The following is a 22,495-nucleotide window of genomic DNA, read 5'->3' as shown; positions in this document are numbered from 1 at the left end:
CCTGTTACCTTGTTTTCCTAATATGATTTTTTTTCAGTACTTTAAAATAGCCAACATATAACACAACTAGTCATTAAATTGGAGTCATCTTAGAAATTGTCAGGTTTATGGAAAATTATTTATGAATCTATGTATTTCATAACCCAAGTTTTCATGAATGTATTAGATTACTTTGAATATCAACACATGGTAAAAACTAGTTTATAAGAAACATCTGTAAACTACTTTAAACATAGTGTTTGAAATTTTCATTTTACTATAACCAAAACTAGGACAGTTTAGAAATAAAATAACTTAAGAACAATTGACATGAAAATCTTGTTTTATAAGCAAAATAGTAGAACTTGGAACAATAAAAAAAAAAGCTGTGTTGAAGATTAGAGATATTACTAATGACAGTAAATTATCTATTTTTTCACAGGTATAATGGACAGTGGGACCTTGGCCAGGAAGTACTTGATGACATCATTTATAGAGCTCAGCTAGAACTCTTTTCTCAGCCACTCTTGGTAAGTTATTTTACATATTTTTTTTTTCCATAAAACAGAGGTTTGTTTAACTTATACTTGTAGAGGCTTATTTACTCTTTATTAAGCATACCTATGCCTAAAAATGGCATTACTGAGTTAGAGAGAGAATGAATAAAAGTAAAATTAAAATAAATTGAAAAATTAATACTTTAACATTCTTTAGGAAAAAACATTTTTAAATATATTTTCAAACCTCAAGAAAAAAATGGTTTTAGATTTAATTGATTGGACAAATTATTAAAAAGAGATTGATTCCCCCCACATAAACATTAAATTCTAAAACATTTTTGTTTTTAAAAAGCAAAATTAATGCACAGTACAGAAACTAAAAAATAATCTCAATAGACATGATAGAAAAAGTCACTTACAAGTTTATTCCATATCAAAGATTTCATACTCCCCTATAAAATAAGTAAATGTTAAAAAATGTAAACAATTAAAAGACAAATGTGAACATTCAATAAGAGGAGAATGAGGAAAGCATTCTTTATTTTATGGTCACAACTCTGACCATCCCTCTGTAGTAGTTTGATAACATATGTTCAGTTTTTTTTAATTCTCTATCCCATGTTTAGCAGTGTATCCCAGAAAGTAAACACCAAACATCATACACACACACACACACACACACACACACACACACACACACACGCACACACGTATTGTAGTGTCATTTTTAATTGTAAAGGAATAAAAATAATCTAAATGTTCCACAGCAGAAAATAATTGAGATTGTATGATATTTACTTGACGAAATAATGTATTTGAGAGTTTTTATTAAAGAAAAACACAAGCTTGTGGTTAAGTAAAAAAGCAGTTTATTGCGATTTTAAATCAAGGCAGTATAGAGGAAGCATAAAATGCTAACAGTTGTCTAATAGGTGATTTGACTGTGGATGAGTTTTTCTTTGTTTCTTACAGTTTTGATTTTTGAAACAGGGTCTCACTGTGTAGCTCAGACTGACTTCAAACTTGTGATCTTCCTGCTTTGGTCTCCCAAATGCTGGGATTATAGGCATACCTAGCAGAATTTTTATTTCTTTCCAGTTTTCTAAATTTTTCATAGTATTTTTATAATGGTATTTAAAAAATGCTATTTATGCATTTTCTACTTGCCAGTACCTTTTTTTTTTTCTTTTATTCATATGTGCATACAATGTTTGGGTCATTTCTCCCCCCTTCCCCCCACCCCCTCCCCTTCCCCCCATTTTATTCATATTATTTTTTAATATTTTAAGCTTAATATAAATTTATTGAGGTAGCATTTACAATAGGTCTGTGATATTTGAATTCCTTTTTTTTCTCATCTCAATCTCCCTAATTTTATCCTAAGGGTTACATTAAAACAAATAGGTAACAAGATAAAAAATTATATCATAATAGTACTTTGCAATAATACTTTTGACTCTAAATTCTTTGTTTAGCCTTGCTACAGTTTTATAAATTAAGTAGAGGTGGTATTTCTATGGCAGTATAGATGAAGAGATTAGTCAACTTTAATTCCATAATATTCCTTTATTGGTGACCTTAGGAGCCCAGTAAATAGTACCCTTTTCTATATTCAAACTTAGACCACATGATAAGCAACTAGTTAGCAGATGAAGAAAGTGGCATCATCTCTATTACTGATAAAGGCTAAATTCAGAACTGAACACCATACCTGGTTGTCTAGCCTTGGAACAGCTACTGGAGAGGTCTGAGTGGGCAGATCAGGCACATCTGTCCAGGTTGCTACATTCCACATGTTCTTGTCCAAGTTAGCGGTAGAGGACAGAGAAAGATAATCCTGTAACTCAAGATATTTGCTAGATTAATATTACCCAGTTAAGAAACAGACCAGTCAAATGGCAACTAGTCACCAAACAGGTTTCTCAATCTCTTGGGGAGCAGAAAGTAGTAGGACATGATGCCAGAAGTATTTAGGGAAAATTTTGCCTCATGAAAACAGAGGAATGAAAAATGTATGTTTATCAGAGATTAGATTATTTGTCATCTGAAAAATCAGAAACTTATTCTAATTTGTTTTGTATCAGGGTGAAATGTTAAACAATTTTTCTTTGGCAATGCAATTTCTCTTTGAAAATCAGCAACTTCAAGGGATCAGAAGGATACATGACTCATGTTTTAAAAATAATTTCCCATATGGAAAGCCTACTTAAAAGAATACAGAACGTTGAAGATAAACATTTCTGACTTATTTGTTATATGTTTTAAATATATATCAAAAAATTATAGAAAGCTGGGTGCCAGGGTTCACGCCGGTAATCTAGCTACTCAGGAGGCAGAGATCAGGAGGATCACAGTTTGAAGCCAGCCCGGCAAATAGTTCCACAAGACCCTATCTCAAAAAACCCTTCACTAAAATAGGGCTGGTGGAGTGGCTCCAGGTGAAAGCCCTGAGTTTGAGGCCCCCCCCCCAAAAAATAGAAATGATGTATAGAATAAGCAAAAACTGTATGTTGGTTATAAATCTATATAAACACTTTATCATTTTAGGTTGCCAATGCCATGAAAAACTCATTACCATTTGATGCTCCTGATTCTTCACAAGATGGCCAGAAAGTACTTAAAGTGGAAGTCACTCCAACAGTACCAAGGATTTCTCGGACTGCAATTACAACTGCTTCCATCCGTCGTCATAGATGGAGAAGAGAAGGTAGTACAAAATTCCCATAGTCTGCACATGGATTCAAGCACACTTACCACTATTTGTACAAACTATATTAACATAAGATTCATAGTATTCTATATAATGAAGATATTTTAGTTTTTAAAATGACACTAAAATGTGATTGTATGCCTAGTTTAATGTAATTATACATGTATTTTTATGAAGTAGGAAGATATCAGACTGCTTTATGAATGTTTTAATGGAAAATAAGACCAAGTTAATCTTTGTCACTTTAAACCTTATGTTAATTACAAAGAACAACAAAAAAGGTGCATGTATGAGCATTGTGGGAGAAAACTGTATAACTGGCCAATCTAACACTATAATACAAGATATCCATAAAAGAATTGATTCTTGTTTTTGTATTTTTATCTTTGTTTTTCCTTTTTAAAAAAAAAAATATGTGCTGAACCCAGCAGTATTTCCTAGACATGTGGTACTGGAATAGTCAAGCTGTCTTGCCTAAGAGATTTTAATTGTCATTTTAATGATCCTATTTTTCTTATTCATTTGCAAACCTTACATTGTTCATCTGCCACCTTATGTGTGTGCAAGTTGTGCACACACATGTAAATATATAAATAGTGTTTGTGTTAATATCATATCCATATATACATTCTCTTATCTGCCTGGGTCAAAATGCTCAGAAAAGAATAGAGCAGCACAAAAGCACTAAAATTTTATATGTTGAATCCCAGATGGCTTTGACTTCTCAAACGAGGCTGACTCGAGTATTCCTGGCTCCCCGATCCAACACGGCTCCACTGACCTAGGGATCAAACGTGTGCAAGAGGGGGAGGTGCTGGTGCGCAGGACCCCTGAGCATGGCTCGCCGGAGCCCAACTCAGCAGCAGCCACAACAGAGGGTAGGACAGAGATGAGGAGGCAGAAGTCAGTGAGGCAGTTGCTGGAGAAGAATCCTGGCTCTCTATCCCCAAGCAGAACATCTTTCCATTCTAGTGTGTGTTTCCACTACCCAAGGGTGTATTAGCTCTACCTTACAAAGCACCCCTCCTCCCAATATGCCTAGTATCAGGTTAGGTACAATCTTTAGTTATCATTTGTGCTGGCCTGGAATCTGCATCCCTGTGTAATCAAAGAACAGCTTGGCATGGCTACTAACAAAGCAGGGGCCTGTATCGAAAGGTCTGCAAATGCTTGGAATATTTTCATTACTGAGCATGTTTATTCTAACATTGGGAAAGAAGAAAATGCACCCAGTGGACATTTTGGGTCAATATTAGTCAGTATTAATGCATTTATACAATAATTTATTCTTTAAAGATCTATGAAGGCAGTTTTAAAACAGTATATTTCAGAAATTGAAGTGGAGCTGGCCATTTATTTGTAAGCCTAAGGTGTTCAATTAATGAGAATTTCCTATCTCTTTGACAGAGTATGCTGGTATTGATTAGCTTTTTATAATCTGTGGCTTAATTGCCTAGGTTCAATGAGTAAAATGCTGACATCTTTCCTGGATAAATGTGCTATCCTGGTGCATACTACATATTATAATTTATTGTAAATATTGTTTTGTATTATATAGCTCCCAAATGGAATTGAAATGTCTTATTTAGAGGTCAGATATCTTAGTAGATCCTTGTTTCTATAATGTAGATATCACAAAATGAGAATCCTCATCCCCGACCCTCATCACTATCTGCATAAAAACACTTTTGTCTGACAGGAAAGTATTTACTTGCTGTTTTGCATGTAATGCCATAGGAATTAGTTTAATGAAAGAGGGAACTATAACCAAAAACTTTTGTCATTGCCTAATGTGTTTCCACTATGGAACTTGCCACTGTGGAACCTTTATACTAATTTATGAAATAAGCAATTTTAAAAGTGATTGCACATTTTTATTTATTTTAAAGACCAAACATACTTAAAGCATTAAACTTTCACATAAAGGAAGTCTGTTGCTCTTCGGTGCATTAGAAATTTGAGCATGCTCAGTAAAAATCTAAGTCTACACTCTTCTTTGTCCCATTTGTCCAAATTGACCTTATTTTATTTATAATGTTGCATGTGCATGACCTAGAAACTCAGAGAAGATGCTCATGTTTTAAAGACCCTATATATGGCTATGGAAGATGCAGTCTTCTCAGCCTCCCCTTTTGTGTCTTTTTATATCTCTTTATTTTGTCCTTTTATAGCTCTATGTTATTCCAAACAATTAGATTTATCTTGTATAAATGCATAAATGAGAATATGAGTACATGTGGAACTCAGAGTTGATCTAAATTGAACAACAGTCTATTTCTCAACATTTTTTGATGACTAAATTAGCTATTTGATGTTTATCTACTTCCATTGTTAGGATGTTGGGAGTATTTGTACAAAATATAGCACCATAATAATTAACAGTTGGTGAAATTCTAGAAAGTTGTGGGTTTAGTCTGAAGCATTGATTCCAGTTCATCAGAAGTCATATACTTTGAAAAAGGAACCAAAATAGTAACTTATTTTTAATATCCTAGTATATATTAAAATACCCTGTTTTCATATTTCCTGTTACTGATAAAATTTTAGTTTGGTGGAGAGAGGAGGTGTGTAGCCATAAAGCAAGATGAATAATATTCTAGAGTGAGTTTGAACTTTCCAAAAGACTATTTCACCTTTTGATCTAGATTATTTAATTATAGTTTAAAATTAACATTAGTAGGAACTGAGTTTATAGAAAAGACAGCTATAAATAGGAAAAGTTCATTAAAAATCCTTTTCAGGGAGAAAATTACAAAGGAAAAATGTTTTGAGATATGAATTGCCTTTTTTATTCCTTGAGGTTTTTCTAAACAGAAGGAAGGAGATTACAAAAACCTATGAGTGGTTTTGATAATTCTGTAGTACATTGGAGCTATTGAATTAGCATAGATAATTTACTACTTTAAACATGTTTTGTAGTATGATGGTTTTAAATAGTTTTATAATTAAAATTGAAAGGAGAATATAATCCCATTGCCTACTACTAAACTGAAGGCAAAGCCTGTGATCGATGTATAGTCAGTGTGGCATTAGATCGAACAGCATTTCCTAATATACAAAATACCAATGCATTCTCTTGCATGGTGGCTTTTATGTTATCATCATCCCTTTTATGGCCATACTGCTTGGGCATCTGATCTGCATGTAGCAAGACTCAGAGCTAGCACTAAGTCTCTCAGTCTCCTTTCCTAATTAAATAGATAAACCCAATGATACATTTCTGCCCGTTCCCATTTTTATAGTAATAATAGTATTTCTGAACCATTAACTATCTATTCTTGGGCCTTCTGGAGTTCTTTAACTAATTGAAAGTAAATTACTAAAATGATAATTGGATATAATTTAAAGTTTTTATTTTAAGGTATATTATGTATAATTCTTTTAAAGGGTTGAGAGAAGTGGTGTCAGCTGCTACTACTTTTAGTAAATGTATTTTCACATGGCTTTGCATGATGAGTAAACATTAAACTGCTGGATATATATGTATGTGTATATATATATATATATGTATATATATATATATATATACACACACACACACACATATATACATATACATAACAGGGTGCCTTTTGCTTTAAGTATAGCCTATTTCATTCTTTTTTTTTCCCTGTGAGAAAATAGAGTTAAGAAAATATTTTATTTTTTCAGATATATGTTAAAAGATTGTGTTTAAATATTTTGTATGCATTTTGCTTAGGTAACCTGTATCTCAAAGTAGTTATATTTTAGATTGTTTCCTAACATCTTTCCCTAACTATAATGTTGATGTCTCTTTTATAGATTCATACTTTCTTGCAATCTGGGAAAAATAATAATGTAGCAAACCAATATCAGTTTTTGAAAGAAGAAAATATATTACTTTCTAAGGGAGTGTTTGATCATATTTTCAGTAAGAGAATGGGCTATTTGGAAACCACAAGTTCATTGTATTTGTATATGCCTCTCCTACAAAAACTCAGCATAAAGATTTTTTTTTTTTTTTGCTAACTGCAATTTCTGCATGAAACATAATGGGGACATTATAGTATTTTGCCAATATGACAATAATACATGTCAATACTAAGAATCTAAAATGTAACAGAAATACAAAATGTAAACACTAAAAGTCCTTAAGTATCCTGCTAGGTCCCTGTCCTTGCTTCCTGATACCAATATTTTCTTCACATTGATCAAGAAAATACGGAAACTAGTGTATAGATTTGTCCATAAGACAAAGTATGATTGTGAGATTACTGGAAGCAATGTAGATTTTTAGTGTTGAGTTAGAAAATTCACTGGTTCCATGTTGAAGGTTTTAAAGCCATGCAGAAATAGTTAGCTATTGAAAATTTTATAAAATTTTATTGTAGGAAATAAAAGGGTTTGGCATGTAAGCATAAATAAATTTTTGGTTTAATTGTGAGTAACAGAAATCAGAACAGTGTCATTTGCACATTCTACTTTATGGTGTATTACAGAAGATAGGAAAAGGTTTTATTTGTTCATTTTTAAATAGGTCGATACTATCACCTCAAATGAGTGACAGTGTACTTATGAAGATTTATGATAACAAAATGTATTTACCTAGTTTATGTGCCTAAATATTGATAGTATACTAGGTAATGTTTGGATAGTTTTACAAAAGCTGGACTAATTAAAGCTAAATAAACGTAATGAATAGCATATTAGAATCTATGTAGAGATCTATTCTCCTAAATTACTTAGAGGTAGTAAGGCCATTACAAACCTATAGCAAGCATTATTCAAGAGATTAAGTCAGTTGTTATTCACAGCTGCATTTTACTTAATTGAACTATTGTTGAGTCTGTCTGATTTGTTTGTTTTTTAGGTGCTGAGGATATAAATGGAGGAGAGGAGTCTGTAAACCTGAATGATGCAGATGAAGGATTTTCGTCAGGGGCTTCCCTCAGCAGCCAGCCAGTTGGGACCAAACCATCCTTCTCTTCTCAGAGAGGAAGCTTAAGGAAAGTAGCAACTGGGCGCTCCACCAAAGATAAAGAAACAGCATCTGCCATGAAATCCAGTGAAAGTCCTCGAGAGTCAGTAGTTCGAAAGCAGTATGTACAGCAACCAACTGATCTTAGTGTAGATTCAATTGAGCTGACACCGATGAAGAAACACCTGAGCCTGCCTGCTGGCCAGGTGGTGCCAAAAACCAATAATTTAAGTCTAGTCCGGACAGCCAGTGCTTCCTCAAGCAAATCATTTGACTATGTAAATGGCAGTCAAGCAAGTACCAGCATTGGGGTTGGCACTGAGGGAGTTACTAATCTAGCAGCTAACAACAATGCTAATCGATACTCAACTATCAGTCTACAGGAAGACCGGCTAGGTCAAGCTGGTGAAGGTAAAGAGCTCCTCAGCCCAGGAGCCCCCTTAACCAAGCAGTCTCGATCCCCAAGTTTCAATATGCAGCTAATATCCCAGGTGTAGTTTTGATGTCCTCTCTCCTCTTTCTGCTTACCTTTTAACTGAACATTTCATTGTGCAAGAAGACACTTCATCCCACATTGTGAAAATATTGGTCGTCGTAATCAAATTTGATTTAGTTTAGGTATCTTCATACTGTATTTTGTATGGAACCAGCAATAAGGTTTTCTTTTCCCTCCTTCTTATATCCTCTTTTCACCTATTTTTTGTAAATGTGTTTGTGAAGCAGTATAAAACTTTTGCCTTTTCCATGCCTTCCTTTCTCCTTGGGTGATGTGCAATCCATTGTAGGCTGATCGGTCCCATTTCAACACTGTGAGACTGAGGATATGCTAGAGGAAATGGTGTATATGATCCCTGTGAAATGATTCTTTGGCTTTTGTTTAAAAACAAAACGGGTTTGTTCACATAATCTTTAGAACTATGAAGATGACTGGATCATATTTTTTTCTCTCTTAACCAGGAGTGCCTCAGAGATTCTGCTATGACTTTGGACTTCTCTGAGTCTGTGCAATCATATTCTTGAGAAGCATGGGGAAAGGTGGTAGACTGCTGCACTTTTTCATTAAAATGAGGGTAGCTCTTTTTTTCCCCCATTTCTTTATCCTGAGGACATAAATGTTCAACTACTTAGGCATTGAAATCAATTTGTGACCACCTTCATTGGCGGGTGGGGCTCTAAATTGATTGCATAAGTGTTAATGCACTTTCTCAATGGCTCTCTAGTCATTATTAACATGTCTTCCCTCTTCCCACAAGGACTTAAGGTCATTTCTGTCCTTGAAGCTTGAAGAACTAGCAAATCAAGAGAATCCAAGGGACGTGTTCTCTATTTCCCAGGAATGATTGACACTTTGGTGCTGGGGTTTTGTGAGGGGAGGGGTGGTTTTTGTTTAGCTTCTGTGAGATTGTGTGGGGGGGCAGGTTTTGATTGTTTTGTCTTTTCCTTTGTGAGATGATGATGACTGAAGTAGAACTGTACGTCTTCAGGTAAAGAAAGGGATTTCTCAATCCACTTTCTGTGATGTCAGACTATTGGAGAAACCCTTTCAGCTGCTTTCTAGATGTACTTAAACTCAGTCAGATAATTTGGATTAAGAAACCTAAAGTCCTGATAAGATCGTATACTCCAAGGAAATACATCAGGGACAGATAATTGGCTGAAAACACTGACGCTTCAATGTGACACATTTTTATAGAACATTTCTACCAGAGGGTACTGACTTAATTTCTTCTACAAGGACCACACTGCCTTTGTGTTTAATGTAATGCAATTTGTGTATCTTCTAATCATATATCTGCAAAGTTTCTCATTTTTATAAAACTTTGAAATCATGCCAGTAAGCTAGATGTTGAATGTATGTAAGTAGCATTTGGTAACTGCTAAGAGGCTACAAGAGTACATTAGTAGCTTAAAGTTTTTGTTCTGATTTGGTTAGATAAGACTTTATTATGACGTTACTCTTCTGGTTCTCAGGCTCTAATGTTTGAAAAAGAAGGGAATATATTGGGTTTTTGAAAAATCAGTATTGTGACTTGAACTTCTGTAAATTATCCTTTCACAAAATACATCAATTATCCGTGTCTTTGTACATTTAGACATTTTTACTTTATTGTGAAAGAAAAATATACTGAGTTTATAGAAAGCAAGTATTCTCCTAATTAACAAAGTTTAAAATTTTATCTATATCAATTAAAATTACAATAGATTTTTATAAATAAAATAACCAGAAAATGCCTCTTGCTTTTTTCAAACTTTAAAATTCTCCCCTCCCCCCCCTTTTTTTTTATTGTAAGACTATTTTTTTTATGGTGGTACTGGTGTTTGAACTCAGAGCCTCATGCTTTTTAAGCAGGCCCTTTACCATTTAAACTACTCTGTCAGCCCTAAGAACATTTTTTTTAAAGAAACTTTATGTTAGAATCATCATAAGAACAGTGAGATACTTGACTGAATTTAGTGGTCTGTAACATTTTTCAGCTCAAATGAAAATGGAAAACTAACTTGAACTAGTAAGTATCTACAACATTGCCAAAATCCAGGGTAAAGCTTAAAGTTGGTAGGCAATTTATTGATTTTTGTGTGATATATATGGTATGGTATGTGTATATGTATTTATCACAAAGACATATTTTATATATCCCTTATTTCTTTTCATTTAACTATGGGATGTCAGGTAAATGAAAAGAATTTTAAGGCATCCAGAGTAATATGAACATTTGTAACACTCTAAAGAAAGCAAAGTTTCAGATATGTAAGGAAAGGATCATCGTACTTAACACTGAGTGAAATCCAGGCTGTGGCTGGAGTCACTTTATGACAGAAATACCTTGTCTATATAGGAGTTTAATGGGCTGTTTTACATTCAACAAGTTGTGCATCTACTGGCATCTAAATCATTCTTTTAGGTGGTATGTCTTGGCCCCACTGAAGAAACATTTCATTTAGTTTAAACTTTGCACTCTGGGTCTTAGAGCAGATTTCCTATGCAAGATAGAGTTAAAATGAAATGAGTTAAGTTTAACAAACTGTCAAATTTTAAAAGTTTTTTTATATCCCTTTACATTATTTATTGACATTTACTTTTATTTTAAGTTTACAACACCTATTCCAAATATATACCAGCAATTTTTATACTTTATCCTTTCACAACTTTTTATACTTCCATAAAAATATCCAGTCATTTATGGAAAAGATATTTAGGGAGAAAATACTTGTTTTCTATAATAAAACAATTTGATGCCATCTATTCCAGGGTGCATTAAGGAATACAAAGAAATATTTGAAAGTTTTGGGAACTCTTCTCTGTGACCATTAATTTTAACATGTTACTAGAAAGCAAACTAAAATGTAAAGTGAAAAGTTAACTTAGTAGTAAGGTTTTTAAATATGAAAATATTTTAGGGAGCTAGGGAGGAAAATGGCTATAATTTAAAATCCTGATCCCCTACCACCACTTTTTCCAGTCCACTGTTCTGTACCTATTTATTGTAGAATTAGAATTTTTGTGCTAGAACAGACCCTAGAAATAATCTAGCTAGCCTTTCCCCCAACCCCATCCCCCACCCGGACACATACACTCATCCTCAGGAAACTGAGGCTGAAAGAGGTTATGACCTGACAAGGTCACATAACTAAGAAGCAGAGCCAGAATCAAACCTCATCTCCTGTCAAATGCATATTAACAACCCACTGCCTTTCTTTACCCCATCCTGTGGCAAATGTGGTATGTAACACTTGCCACTGCTGTAGTTTTAAGTATTAAATCCAGAAGAAATGTAGAGTAATAATGGGGAACAGTTAGAAATGTAGGTATCTATACAATGTAAGGATAGGTACATTACTCTTTACTAATTTTCTGCCACATAACAGTTACATGCTGCCATGTTGTTTATATTTGTGGGGATTTATTTAACTGCGAAATAAACTCAATGAAATGACATTGATCAGTGTTTCTAGCTATTTTAAAGTAATTTTTGAATCAGCCAGCTTTCAGTAACCAAGGTGGCCAGTTAATTGTATCACACAATGGAGCATGACTAAGTAAAGATAAAATAAATTTAATTCCATTAATTTTCAACGTAGAGAGAGATGTGACCTTACTGTGCTTAGAGCATCTAAATGCAATATTTCCTTATGTGATTGAAAAAGGTTTATAGTGTAATGCTTATGATTCCATAAGGTAACAGTGACCATAATGTCATTAAAGTGTATATACCATGTAAAATTTCTTAATCACGACAGTCTCAGCTATGTAAGCTCGATATTTCCAAACTGTAGTCTCAAATTCTACTTAGTAGCTTTAAATTTATTATAATTATTTATTAGACACTGGAATACTGAGAATAACTTCTTTCAGATTGTTTTGTTTGCACTACTTTTGTGAATATTTTAATGAAGTGGGGTGTTTTTTCCTACCTCACTTTGTGAGGTCTGTATGGGTCCATTTTTGAGTACTTTAGTTGTTGGCAATCAGTTGTCTCATTTAATTCTCTGCATGTTCATTTGTAAATTAAAATATTAGTATCTGTCTTTATGGGTAGCATACTGTACAAACACTGGCATTGAGGATCTCTCCATTTCTGATCTTGGATTATATTACTAGTAAATTGTGATTTTTTAAAAAAAACTGTTTCATTTATGTATTTTTTAGTTTTAAAAAGTTTGTGACAGTGATCAGAAAATCAGTAAGAATTTTAGGATGACTTTTCTATACCAAGGCTATGTTAAACAGTCTGAACATAAGACTTTTTATCTTTTAGTTGAGTGGTTCCTCGTCATTGTTTCACCACCAAGTTGGTTGAGACACTTATTTGTAATACTTTAATTTTTTAAAAGTGCTTTTTAGGAAAAATGTTGATTGAAAACCAACTAGATATTGGTAGTTTAAAGTCTTAAAAATTAAATTTTTTTCCAGATTATAAGAATAGGGAATGCAATGTAAAATTAATATTCTAATAAAATCACAGAGGGTCACCAGATTAGTGCAGTTTTCCTTGCTAAGGTGGTTATAATTGATAATGTAAGACAAATTTTAGTATTGCTTTCATTGTGTATATCTAATGGGTATATGATACTGGCTCTGAGCATACATAGGAAATACTACTCATACAGGAGTTATCACCTGCTTGCCCATGTAGGCACATTTCTTCTCACCCTGACCAAACAACCACAAAACATTGCTCATTTCTTCAGTATTTTTGTAATCTTAGCCATTAGTCCTATGAGAAATATACACAAGAACAAATAATTCAGGATAAAGTTAGCTAAAAGCTAGGAATGATATGAAATAACTGGCCACATAGTACAGAAATGTAGGTTCTATGTTTCCTCTGAATTTTGAGAAAATGTGTTCATAATGTTTACAAATTAAGGCATAGTCATATGTCTGCTATTAAGATAATATGTTTAATATACATTTTACCAACAAAATAGAATTAGGTGTGGCTTAAGGCATAAATTAGTCCTTTTTAAAAATTATGTATTTGGAGGTAGGTCTAATAAAGAGATCTTTTTATTTTCAAAGAGAAATGAACTTAATTGGACAATCTATCCCCAGCTACAGAATTGGTATCAATCTGGTTTGCTGTATTTGAGTGTAAACAGCTCAGTGTTAATCATATCAGAGGAAGTTTTTTACATCTTCATTGATTAAAAAATTTACCAAAGAAAACATTATCAGCCAAATATCATTTTTAAAGCACCTGATAACAAATGAAGTCCTTTTAACACAATGGATTGTTTTCTAACCCTGAGAGAGGTAAAGATTAATAGGTTCTTTGACCTAAAAAATAGGTATATAGTAGTTACAAAATTCCATTTGAGGATTTCTTTTTACTTCAGTAAAACAATATTCCAGCAAAAGTACCAGATAGAGGGTAAGTCCAAATACTATTCCTTGAAGTACATTTTCATGTCTCCTTCACTAAAATCAAGGTTTTTGCTCATCAGTATTTAATAAGAAAAGGGGGAAATTTCTAGAATTGGCATGTTACACATGATATGAGGTTTTAAAATAAAATTATGAGAGAAATTGTGGAAATGCACCTCTTTCAATTGGCAGTGGCAATTTATTAAGTATGATATTGTTTAAACTGGTACAGTTTGTTTACATAATTTGTGTAATTTATGATGACTCAAATGCTTTGTTTTCTTTGCATAAAAACATGATTGGCTAAAAAACTAAAATAATCATTTTTTAAATGTACAGACCAAAAAAGAACTAAACTATTTAAATTGATTTAACATAATTGTATGTTGACTGATGTTCCTAACAAATTATATGCATTATTTTTTCACATTAAGTGGTAGTTAAAAAGTAATGAATGTCTGGCTGGGAGAGTGGCTCAAGTAGTAGAGCACCTGCCTAGCAAGTATGAGGCCCTGAGTTCAAACCCCAGTACCACCAAAAATAAAAGTAATGAATGTATTAATCAGCTATCTTGGGAAGAGAAGACTGGCTTTCTGATAATGGTTTGGCTTTTTTTTTTTTAAGGTTTTATCATATAAACTGAATTGAGAGTTATGTTCCATGTGGTATTCTAAAATATTTGCAGTAAGTCCATACACTATTTTATATTGTACCTTTTTTAATTCCTATTCTAAAAATTAGATTGGCTTTACATTCAGTTAACTGGTTAAATGAAATGATTTTTACAGTGCAGATTATTTTCCCACTATTGTTCTCAGGATAATTTGGCTCTTTTGTGCTGTCGTTTCTGAAGGATTTTTACTAATTTGGCTTTCTGCAATCTGGTCTCTGTAACAATGGACAGGGAAACAAAAAATATCCTACTTTCATGTGTTTGCTTCAGAAAAGGACATGAAATGTATAGATCAGCTCCTCTTCTTTTTTTTTCTTTTTGCCAGTGTCAACCTATAGCTTGGTATAAACTTCTCAAGTATTCAGAGAATGGTGCTGGTGAAAATTTAAATAGGGTCAGCATGTAGAAATCATGACTTCTACTGAGTGATGTCCTTTCAACCTAGGACTAGTGAAAAAAATCTTCATCTCTTTTTTTTTGAGCTGAACTTAAAAAAAAAACTGCACATTTAAGATCATATTTCTTGGTGCATGTAAGCCATTATCCTGTCTTATGAAATTGATTAATGCTGTTGATTGTTGAAATGTGAAATGTAGTCACTGTTAATCTTGTAAATATCTGCCAGAGATGAAAAAATATTTTAACTTATTGTAAATAAAGATGTATAAAATTCAGTATCAGTCTGCAATGCAGAAACATATCTCAGATGTTAAATATTGTGTTTCTTGAGAGATGTGTAATTTTTTCTCTAGGTGTATCTAGTTGTATTAAGAATGTAAATTTTCTTTTGTACAGTATAAAAATACAGCTATATTTGGCTTTTAACTGGATTTCCCTGAGTTGATTTTATCTTACCTAAATTTCATACTTTATAGTAGTCCTTTCATTTTATTTTTAAAAGCATGCCATTTTATTTATGCATACCTGAACTTTTCATTTATATCATGCCCATTAAAGTAAGGCAATACATAAAATTACATATGACACCACAAAAATAAAGACAAGAGTGAAATTAACACACAAAATACATGCCATACATGTATGCTAATTGTAGGGACACAAATTTAGCAGTTTACTTTAAAGCAGCCAAATGTAAAGAGAGAAGGTAAATTACATGGTTTTCAGACATTCTTATGATTAAACAAATCAGTTTCTCAGGAGAAGCACAACTGGTTACACTGCTGAGATACTAGAAAGTTTTCCTTCCTCAGTCCTTGTAAAGAGGAGCCAACATTATTAACAACAGCATTTACACTCTTTTCTTCTTTCATGGTGCTGGGGATGGAACCCAGGGCCTTGCTCATGCTAGACAAATGCTTTGCCACTGAGCTACACCCTCTCCCCTTACGCTTTCTTTTACAATGTATGAAAGTGACCATTTCCTCACACTCACTAGCACTTCTTTCACAATTACACTTTTTGGGGATTTTCCACATTGTGTTTTCTAAAGATATTTTAGTCTTCTTTTGGAACGTGAGTATAGTCAAGGTTAAGGCCCATGCTCTTTTCCTCTTTCTTTACATGCATTTCCTAGGGAAAAAATCTCTATTGTGTTAGTCCTTGCTATGAACCAAAGCTTTATTGTCCATTTTATTTCAGATGCAACAAATACAAAGTACATTGTCTTTTTGATATCTTACTTAATATACCTTTATCCAAAGACTAGTAGTTCTAGAAGAAAATGGCTTAAGGCATCTCATCATGCCTGAGTTTTGGCTTTTTCTATCTCTGGATCTATATTAGGCCTTCCTAATATAGGTTCACCAGTTGAACATTTCAATGTTTTCTTTTTATTAGAAATATGTAATACTTGCTTATTTTGAAAAATCTTTAAAATACAGAAAAAGTACAATTGCAAAAGTTATTTTACTTTAAGATATTGTAGTAGAGTTGTACTATATTTATAGGATAGTGAAGGCACTATTTCTCTGCACACATTTACGTTCTTGTCCAGGTAGATCACAATATTTTATGGTCCAAATGTTCTTCCCACATGAATTTAATTGGATCCTTAGGGTGTACCAGGCATCATTGTAAATACTTTAAAAAGATGGAATAATCCACCTAATATAATAGCTTCACATATTCTCCTTTTATAAGAAGAGTAAAGTGTATCTGTCTAAAGTGGTAGACCTGGGACTGAATCCAGACAGTTGAGATCATGAACTTAAATACTTAAAACAATATTGGAAGAACTGGGGCTGTAACTTAGTGGTAGAGCACTTGCCTAGCATACACAGACCTGGGTTCAATCCTCAACACCAAAGGCAACCCAAAAAAACTCATCAGATAACTGCTTCATGCAGTACTGGTTGTTCTCAATTAGTACTAGACTTGCCAGGCGCAGGTGGTTCACACCTGCAATCCTAGTTACTTGGGAGGCAGTGCAAGGCAAATAGTTCTAGAGACCCTATCTCGAAAATACCCAACACAAAACAGGGCTAGTGAAGTGGCTCAGGTGGTACAGTACCTGCCTAATAGTATGAAGCCCTGAGTTCAAGCCCCAGTACCACCAAAATAAATTAGTATATTTGCGAAACACTTGCCTTATCCCATAAGGCTAAGATCTCTAAGGAGTGGCAAGAAAGGCAGCAGGTTGGATCTCAATAGAGCTAGATTATTAATAGGTAAATACATGAAAGAATCAAATGCTAGTATTCCAGGCATCCGTAGCTATAAATCAACTTCTATGCACATACAATGATTCTAGTTGAGTACCATCCTCTGCAAAAATGAAAAAATACTCTTTCTGTGGTTCATAAGAGAAATCTCAGTTGAGAAAAGCTGGTTTAGAACACAGAGAAGACTCCTAAAATATAAAACTTTTAAAAAAAGTTTTTTTTCCTAGTTGAGGCTGATAATTGACATTTATTTTGTTCATTTTAACTGATTCAGAAAATTGCACATATTAATGGGGTTCCATGTAATGTTTCTATACATATATATTGCACAATATTTAAATAGATTAAGCACATCTGTCTCCTCACATACACACAAAATATTTGATCATTCATTTTCCCTACCCTCAAAACCCAGCCCCACAGAAAAATCTGCTAGCATGGGAGAAAAACAGAAATTTTGTTGGACAGCATTACAGTTGTTTTGTGTTAAGTTTTAAGTATATGGAAGAGGACAGACATATTCTCTTGTGTTTAGGACATCTAAAAGTCTTAATCTGGCCCTGAATCATAATCTAATTATGATGTATACAATCTGGTAATAGCCCTAATATTGCTCAGGAAGTTACAGCAGGAAGAAGTGGGACTAGCTTCTAAAATATACTTGAATAAAGATCAAAGTACCTTAACACATACACACACACACATAAATCTATGAAAATAGCATGATGAAGTCCATCAAAAACTGTTTGAAAACAGGGTGGGGGGGGTAAGGAACAGGAATATAATAGAAGGTGAACTTGTTCACTACTCATCTATGGCATCATAATGAAACACCTTTTATGCTAATAAAGTTTTAAAAAATCCACTTGAGCCAATCTTTTTGGCACTTTATTTGTGAATAGTATTAATACATTAGAAATGAAAATATTTTTATGCTTTTTTTTTTTTTTTTGGCAGTACTAGGGTCTGAACTCAGGGTATTGTCTTTACTAATTAAGTGCTTCTATCTACCACTTGAGCCATGCCTCTGGCCCAGAAATGAAAGCATTTATTATGACCAGGTCATGTTAACCAGTACAAACTCAGTTGTGGATCATTACACCTGTTACTATAATTACCGTATACATTTTTAGTGCTTACTACCACCAAATCTTTCCTTAACTTGAAGTCATCTTGCCTGTGGGAGGGAGGGAGGGGTGGCAGCTCTTACTGCTTTACTATTCCTGGTATAAGAATATCTTAGAGATAAAGTAGGTTTTTTTCCCTAGATACTCAGAAGTACCACTTTTTCTTTCCTGAGTATGATTGAAATCAAATCAACATTTTACAAATTTTCTGCATAGAAATTATTTGCTGAGGTGTTTGCCACTGACATTCTACACTTACTGACCTGTAATCAGTGTGTTCATAGTGTCTAGGTATTTCACACCTAACATGTTTAATCACCAATTTTTCATTCTCCCTAACTCACTGGTTCTCAGCCCTTTGCTGCACCACCTGGGTGTGTGTGCATGTGTGTGTCTGTTTGTGTGTGAGACGGAAGTTTGAACTCGGGACCTCACACTTGCTGGGCAGGTGCTCTTCCACTTGAGCCATACCCCCAAGCCATGTTTTTCAAATTTTGATGACCAGGTTTACAACTAGGATGGAAAGCTCTCTTTAATTTTATAACAATCTTAGCTAGTCATAGCTGAGCTTTCCTTCTTCTGTCCAGAACTATTTACTCAATAAGGATATTCTTTCTAGAGGAATATCCAAAATAGTAATTGACAATATAAGTATTACTAACCAATTCCACAAATAGACTGATGCCTAGCCCCATTCCCTTCCCCAGGACGATGACACATCAGTACAATTTCATTGGCTCTAACCTTAGGCCCCCAACATTTTGAAGTCCTTGTATTGTACTTCCTGCCCTCCCACTTTCTCAATCCCTTTAGTTTCTGTTCCAAAGCTTCATCACTGTAAATACCACTGTCTTAGCAGCCTCAACTCTTACTTCCTTTGTAATGTGAAGGTCATCAAGCTAGAACATCTTTAATAACTTGTTTCCCCTACAGTTTCAAAGTTTGGAACTCTAGAGCCAGGTATAATGGCTCCCTCCTGTAATCCAAGCACTTGGAAGGTACAGGCTGGAAGTTCATGAATTCCTGACCAGCCTGGGCTACATAGTGACCGTGTATCAAAACAAAACAAAACGAGAGTTCTGAACTCTGACTACAAATTCGCTGCCTTTCTCAGATGAGGTATCTCACCACATTTTACTTACAATTCTCCTTTTCCATTTTGCCTTGAATCTGTATACTGACTCCCCTAGATCTCTCTAGGCCTTGATCTCTTAATGAATTTCAGACTCCTACATCCAACTTGCTGCAGGATAACTAGATATCCCTAAGGTACTTCAAAAGTCAAGATGCCTAAAGCTATAACTCTTCTTTTGCCCGTTTTCTGTTGATAATCCCTCTCACAGCATACTCATAAACTGATACCCAGGCAACCAAACAAGAAACTCTGAAATTAAACCTCCCCTCTTGCCCCCCTGTACAGTCTGCCACCAAATCCTGCTGACTGTGCCTTATTTTTGAAATTCGTCCTTTCCACTTTTACTACCACAGCAGAAACTCATGTGCTTATCTTCAAAAGCCTAACCACTCCTTGCCTCAAATTTATCCTTCTTAGTAATTGATATAGAACTCCCATTAGAAGCTGGGCGCTGGTGGCTTACATCTGTAATCCTAACTACTTGGGAGGCTGAGATCAGGAGGATCTTGGTTCAAGGCCAGTCTGGGCAAATAGTTCATGAGACCCCCCCCCCCCCCCCCGCCCATCTCCAAAATTACCAGAGCAAAATGGGCTGGAAGTGTGGCTCAAGTGGTAGGTCTTAAGCTCAAACCCTGAGTTCAAAACTTCAGTCCTACCAAAAAACAAACAAACAAAAAAACTGTTACCCTGGTTTAAAGTATTTAAGAGTTCCATCATAAAAGAGTTCCATCATAAAAGGTAAATTCAGCCCTTCTCCTATCATTCTCACACTTCAGGTTTAAGTAACACTAAGCTGCTTTGGATTACCACTGTTTGTATAACCATACTCTTCCTGAAATCCCTTCTCCAGTCCCCACTCTCTTTTTCTTTGACTAAAGACAACTTTTGAAGTTGTACTAGCCTTTCCCTTAACCCATCGCAGGCTGAGCTAAATGGCAGTTGCAATTCTCCATACATACACTTTATGTGTTGAAATTATTTGATTCTTTTTTCCTTGCTAGACTCCTTAAAGGTAAGGGCATACCTGGGCATTATGCCCCAATAAGGGCTCAATGGTTTATTGAATAAACTGTTCAAAGAAAAAGACTCAGGCAGAAAACAGCTTGAGGAGCAACAGCATCAGTAGGAAGCTTTTTGAGATACTGGCAAAGGCAAGAGTTGAGTTCCCCAAATTTTAGAACCAACAGGAATCCTACTTGGTATTTGGAACAAACAGATCATAGTCTTGAGTGTTATACACAGTATGTTTGGTGCTGTTTTGTCTTTTTTAGAGCTGAGGCTAAAAAGTGGTGGTACTGGAGGAATGGCTCAAGTAGTACAGCGCCTGCCTAGGCTTGAGTTCAAAACTCCAGTACCACCTCCCAAAAAACTTGCTGATATTGAGTGGAAGCTCAGCATGAACTACAGGGCTTATTAACTAGGTTTCAGTGTAGGTGATCAGGTAAATTAGCTTTTCCAATTCAGCCCTCCAGGATTTTCTGATTAAATGTGATGCCCAGAGGATGACTAGCTCCACTGTTCTGGGGACCAAACAAAAGGTTTTGTACATACCTGTCCCAGCCCACCCCAGTCTCAGTATGATCTCTCATTGCTACTAGACTCTGTACCACCAGGTACAGAGTCTAGATCCTCTGGAGTTCACCTTGTAAACTACTGTTCCTCCACTAAGTAGGAGAGGAGATACGGGATCTAATTGTTTCAGACAGCTAAGCAGTCTTCCAGTTCTCAGCCCTGCGTTGCCCTTGAAATTCCTGAGACTATCTGGACTCTGATAGGAATAAGTGTCTCATTGGCTTCCTCCTCTATAGGCTTGGATTTCAGCTTACTTGGCTTTGCCTAATCATTTATACATCTTCCAAAATTTGATCTCACCTCCTTTCCTATTAAAATTTCAGATTCTGTTAATTTAGTGGTATTTCAAGGGAGTTCAATTCACCGTGTTTAATCAGATTACTTTAAAGACTTTTAAGTAGGACCCTATTTTCCAAGCTATCATCTTACTAGCTGCTGGTATGTCTGAGCCCTTTAAAAATATACACAGAGGCTGAAGGTATAGGTCAGAGGTAGACTGCTTGCCTAGTATATGTGAGGCCTGAGGTTTGAGCCTCAGCAGAAAAAATGTTTATATATACACAGTATTAATTTGATTTATTTTCCCCCGTGGAAGAGTCTGTGTCTTAGGCAAAATTTTTGTGACTACCTGGAGAGTTGCCATTTCATGGTCTTTTCTAGCTTCAACTTCCTGCCACTACAGAAAGCTATATATCCATTCTGAATGGTATGGCTATTTTTTATCTATCTTAGCAATCTATACAAAACTCAGCTCCTTCCCTCTATTTTCACACATACGACATAAAAACAAAATCAAAATCCACAATTCACACCAAGGTCTGTGTCTGTAGAAGACTTTACTGAAGATTTGGGAAAGGGTGAAGGGGAGTTTACTTACATCATAAAACATAAAGAACACATTAGCTATTCCTATACCTTTTTAAAGCCCTCTTCAAGCACTTCATGTTAACTGTTAGCCATGTTTTCTTTCCTTTATCTTCTGTCTCTACTCACCCCTCAACAGTCTGATGTCCTACTCAAAACTTTTGTGACTACTTGGGAAGTTGCCATGGTCCCTTATAGCTTCAATTCTTTAATTTCTAATGCACAGAAAATTATTATTATTATTATTTTGCCAAGCTGGGGATCAAACCCAGGGTCTTGCACATGTAAAACACATACGCTGTATCACTGAGCTATGTCCACAGCCCTTTCATTTTCTTAACTCTAGCTAACCAAAATGCAATATGAAGTTAACAGGGCATCATCACTTCTTTTTCTCAACTGGATTCCCCAAATGGCTTCCAAAATATTTTGACTCCATCTCTTCCACTATTACATCCCACGTGTGGTCTAATCTTTCAGTATCTACCTGACCAGCACTCCTAGGACCA

At 34.6% G+C, this 22,495-nt stretch overlaps 1 protein-coding gene across 9 annotated transcripts in view; it reads left to right on the top strand.

Annotated features, from left to right (window-relative positions):
• Positions 1-15,492, top strand: part of Hycc2 (hyccin PI4KA lipid kinase complex subunit 2) — a 100,667-nt gene extending 85,175 nt beyond the window's left edge. For 8 of the 9 annotated variants that reach the window (XM_074071382.1, XM_074071375.1, XM_074071379.1 and 5 more), the window contains 4 exons: positions 422-509; positions 3,027-3,186; positions 3,900-4,067; positions 8,021-15,492. In XM_074071382.1, coding sequence (XP_073927483.1) covers positions 422-509; positions 3,027-3,186; positions 3,900-4,067; positions 8,021-8,625 — 1,021 coding nt within the window. In that variant the 3' untranslated portion in view covers positions 8,626-15,492. The remainder of the gene's footprint in view (positions 1-421; positions 510-3,026; positions 3,187-3,899; positions 4,068-8,020) is intronic. The other variant, XM_074071383.1, reaches the window with a different exon arrangement.
• Positions 15,493-22,495: the final 7,003 nt, after the last annotated feature.

The sequence above is a fragment of the Castor canadensis genome, chromosome 4, assembly GCF_047511655.1.
Source record: "Castor canadensis chromosome 4, mCasCan1.hap1v2, whole genome shotgun sequence".
NCBI lineage: Eukaryota > Metazoa > Chordata > Mammalia > Rodentia > Castoridae > Castor > Castor canadensis.
This window is presented reverse-complemented; position numbering and strand designations above follow the sequence as displayed.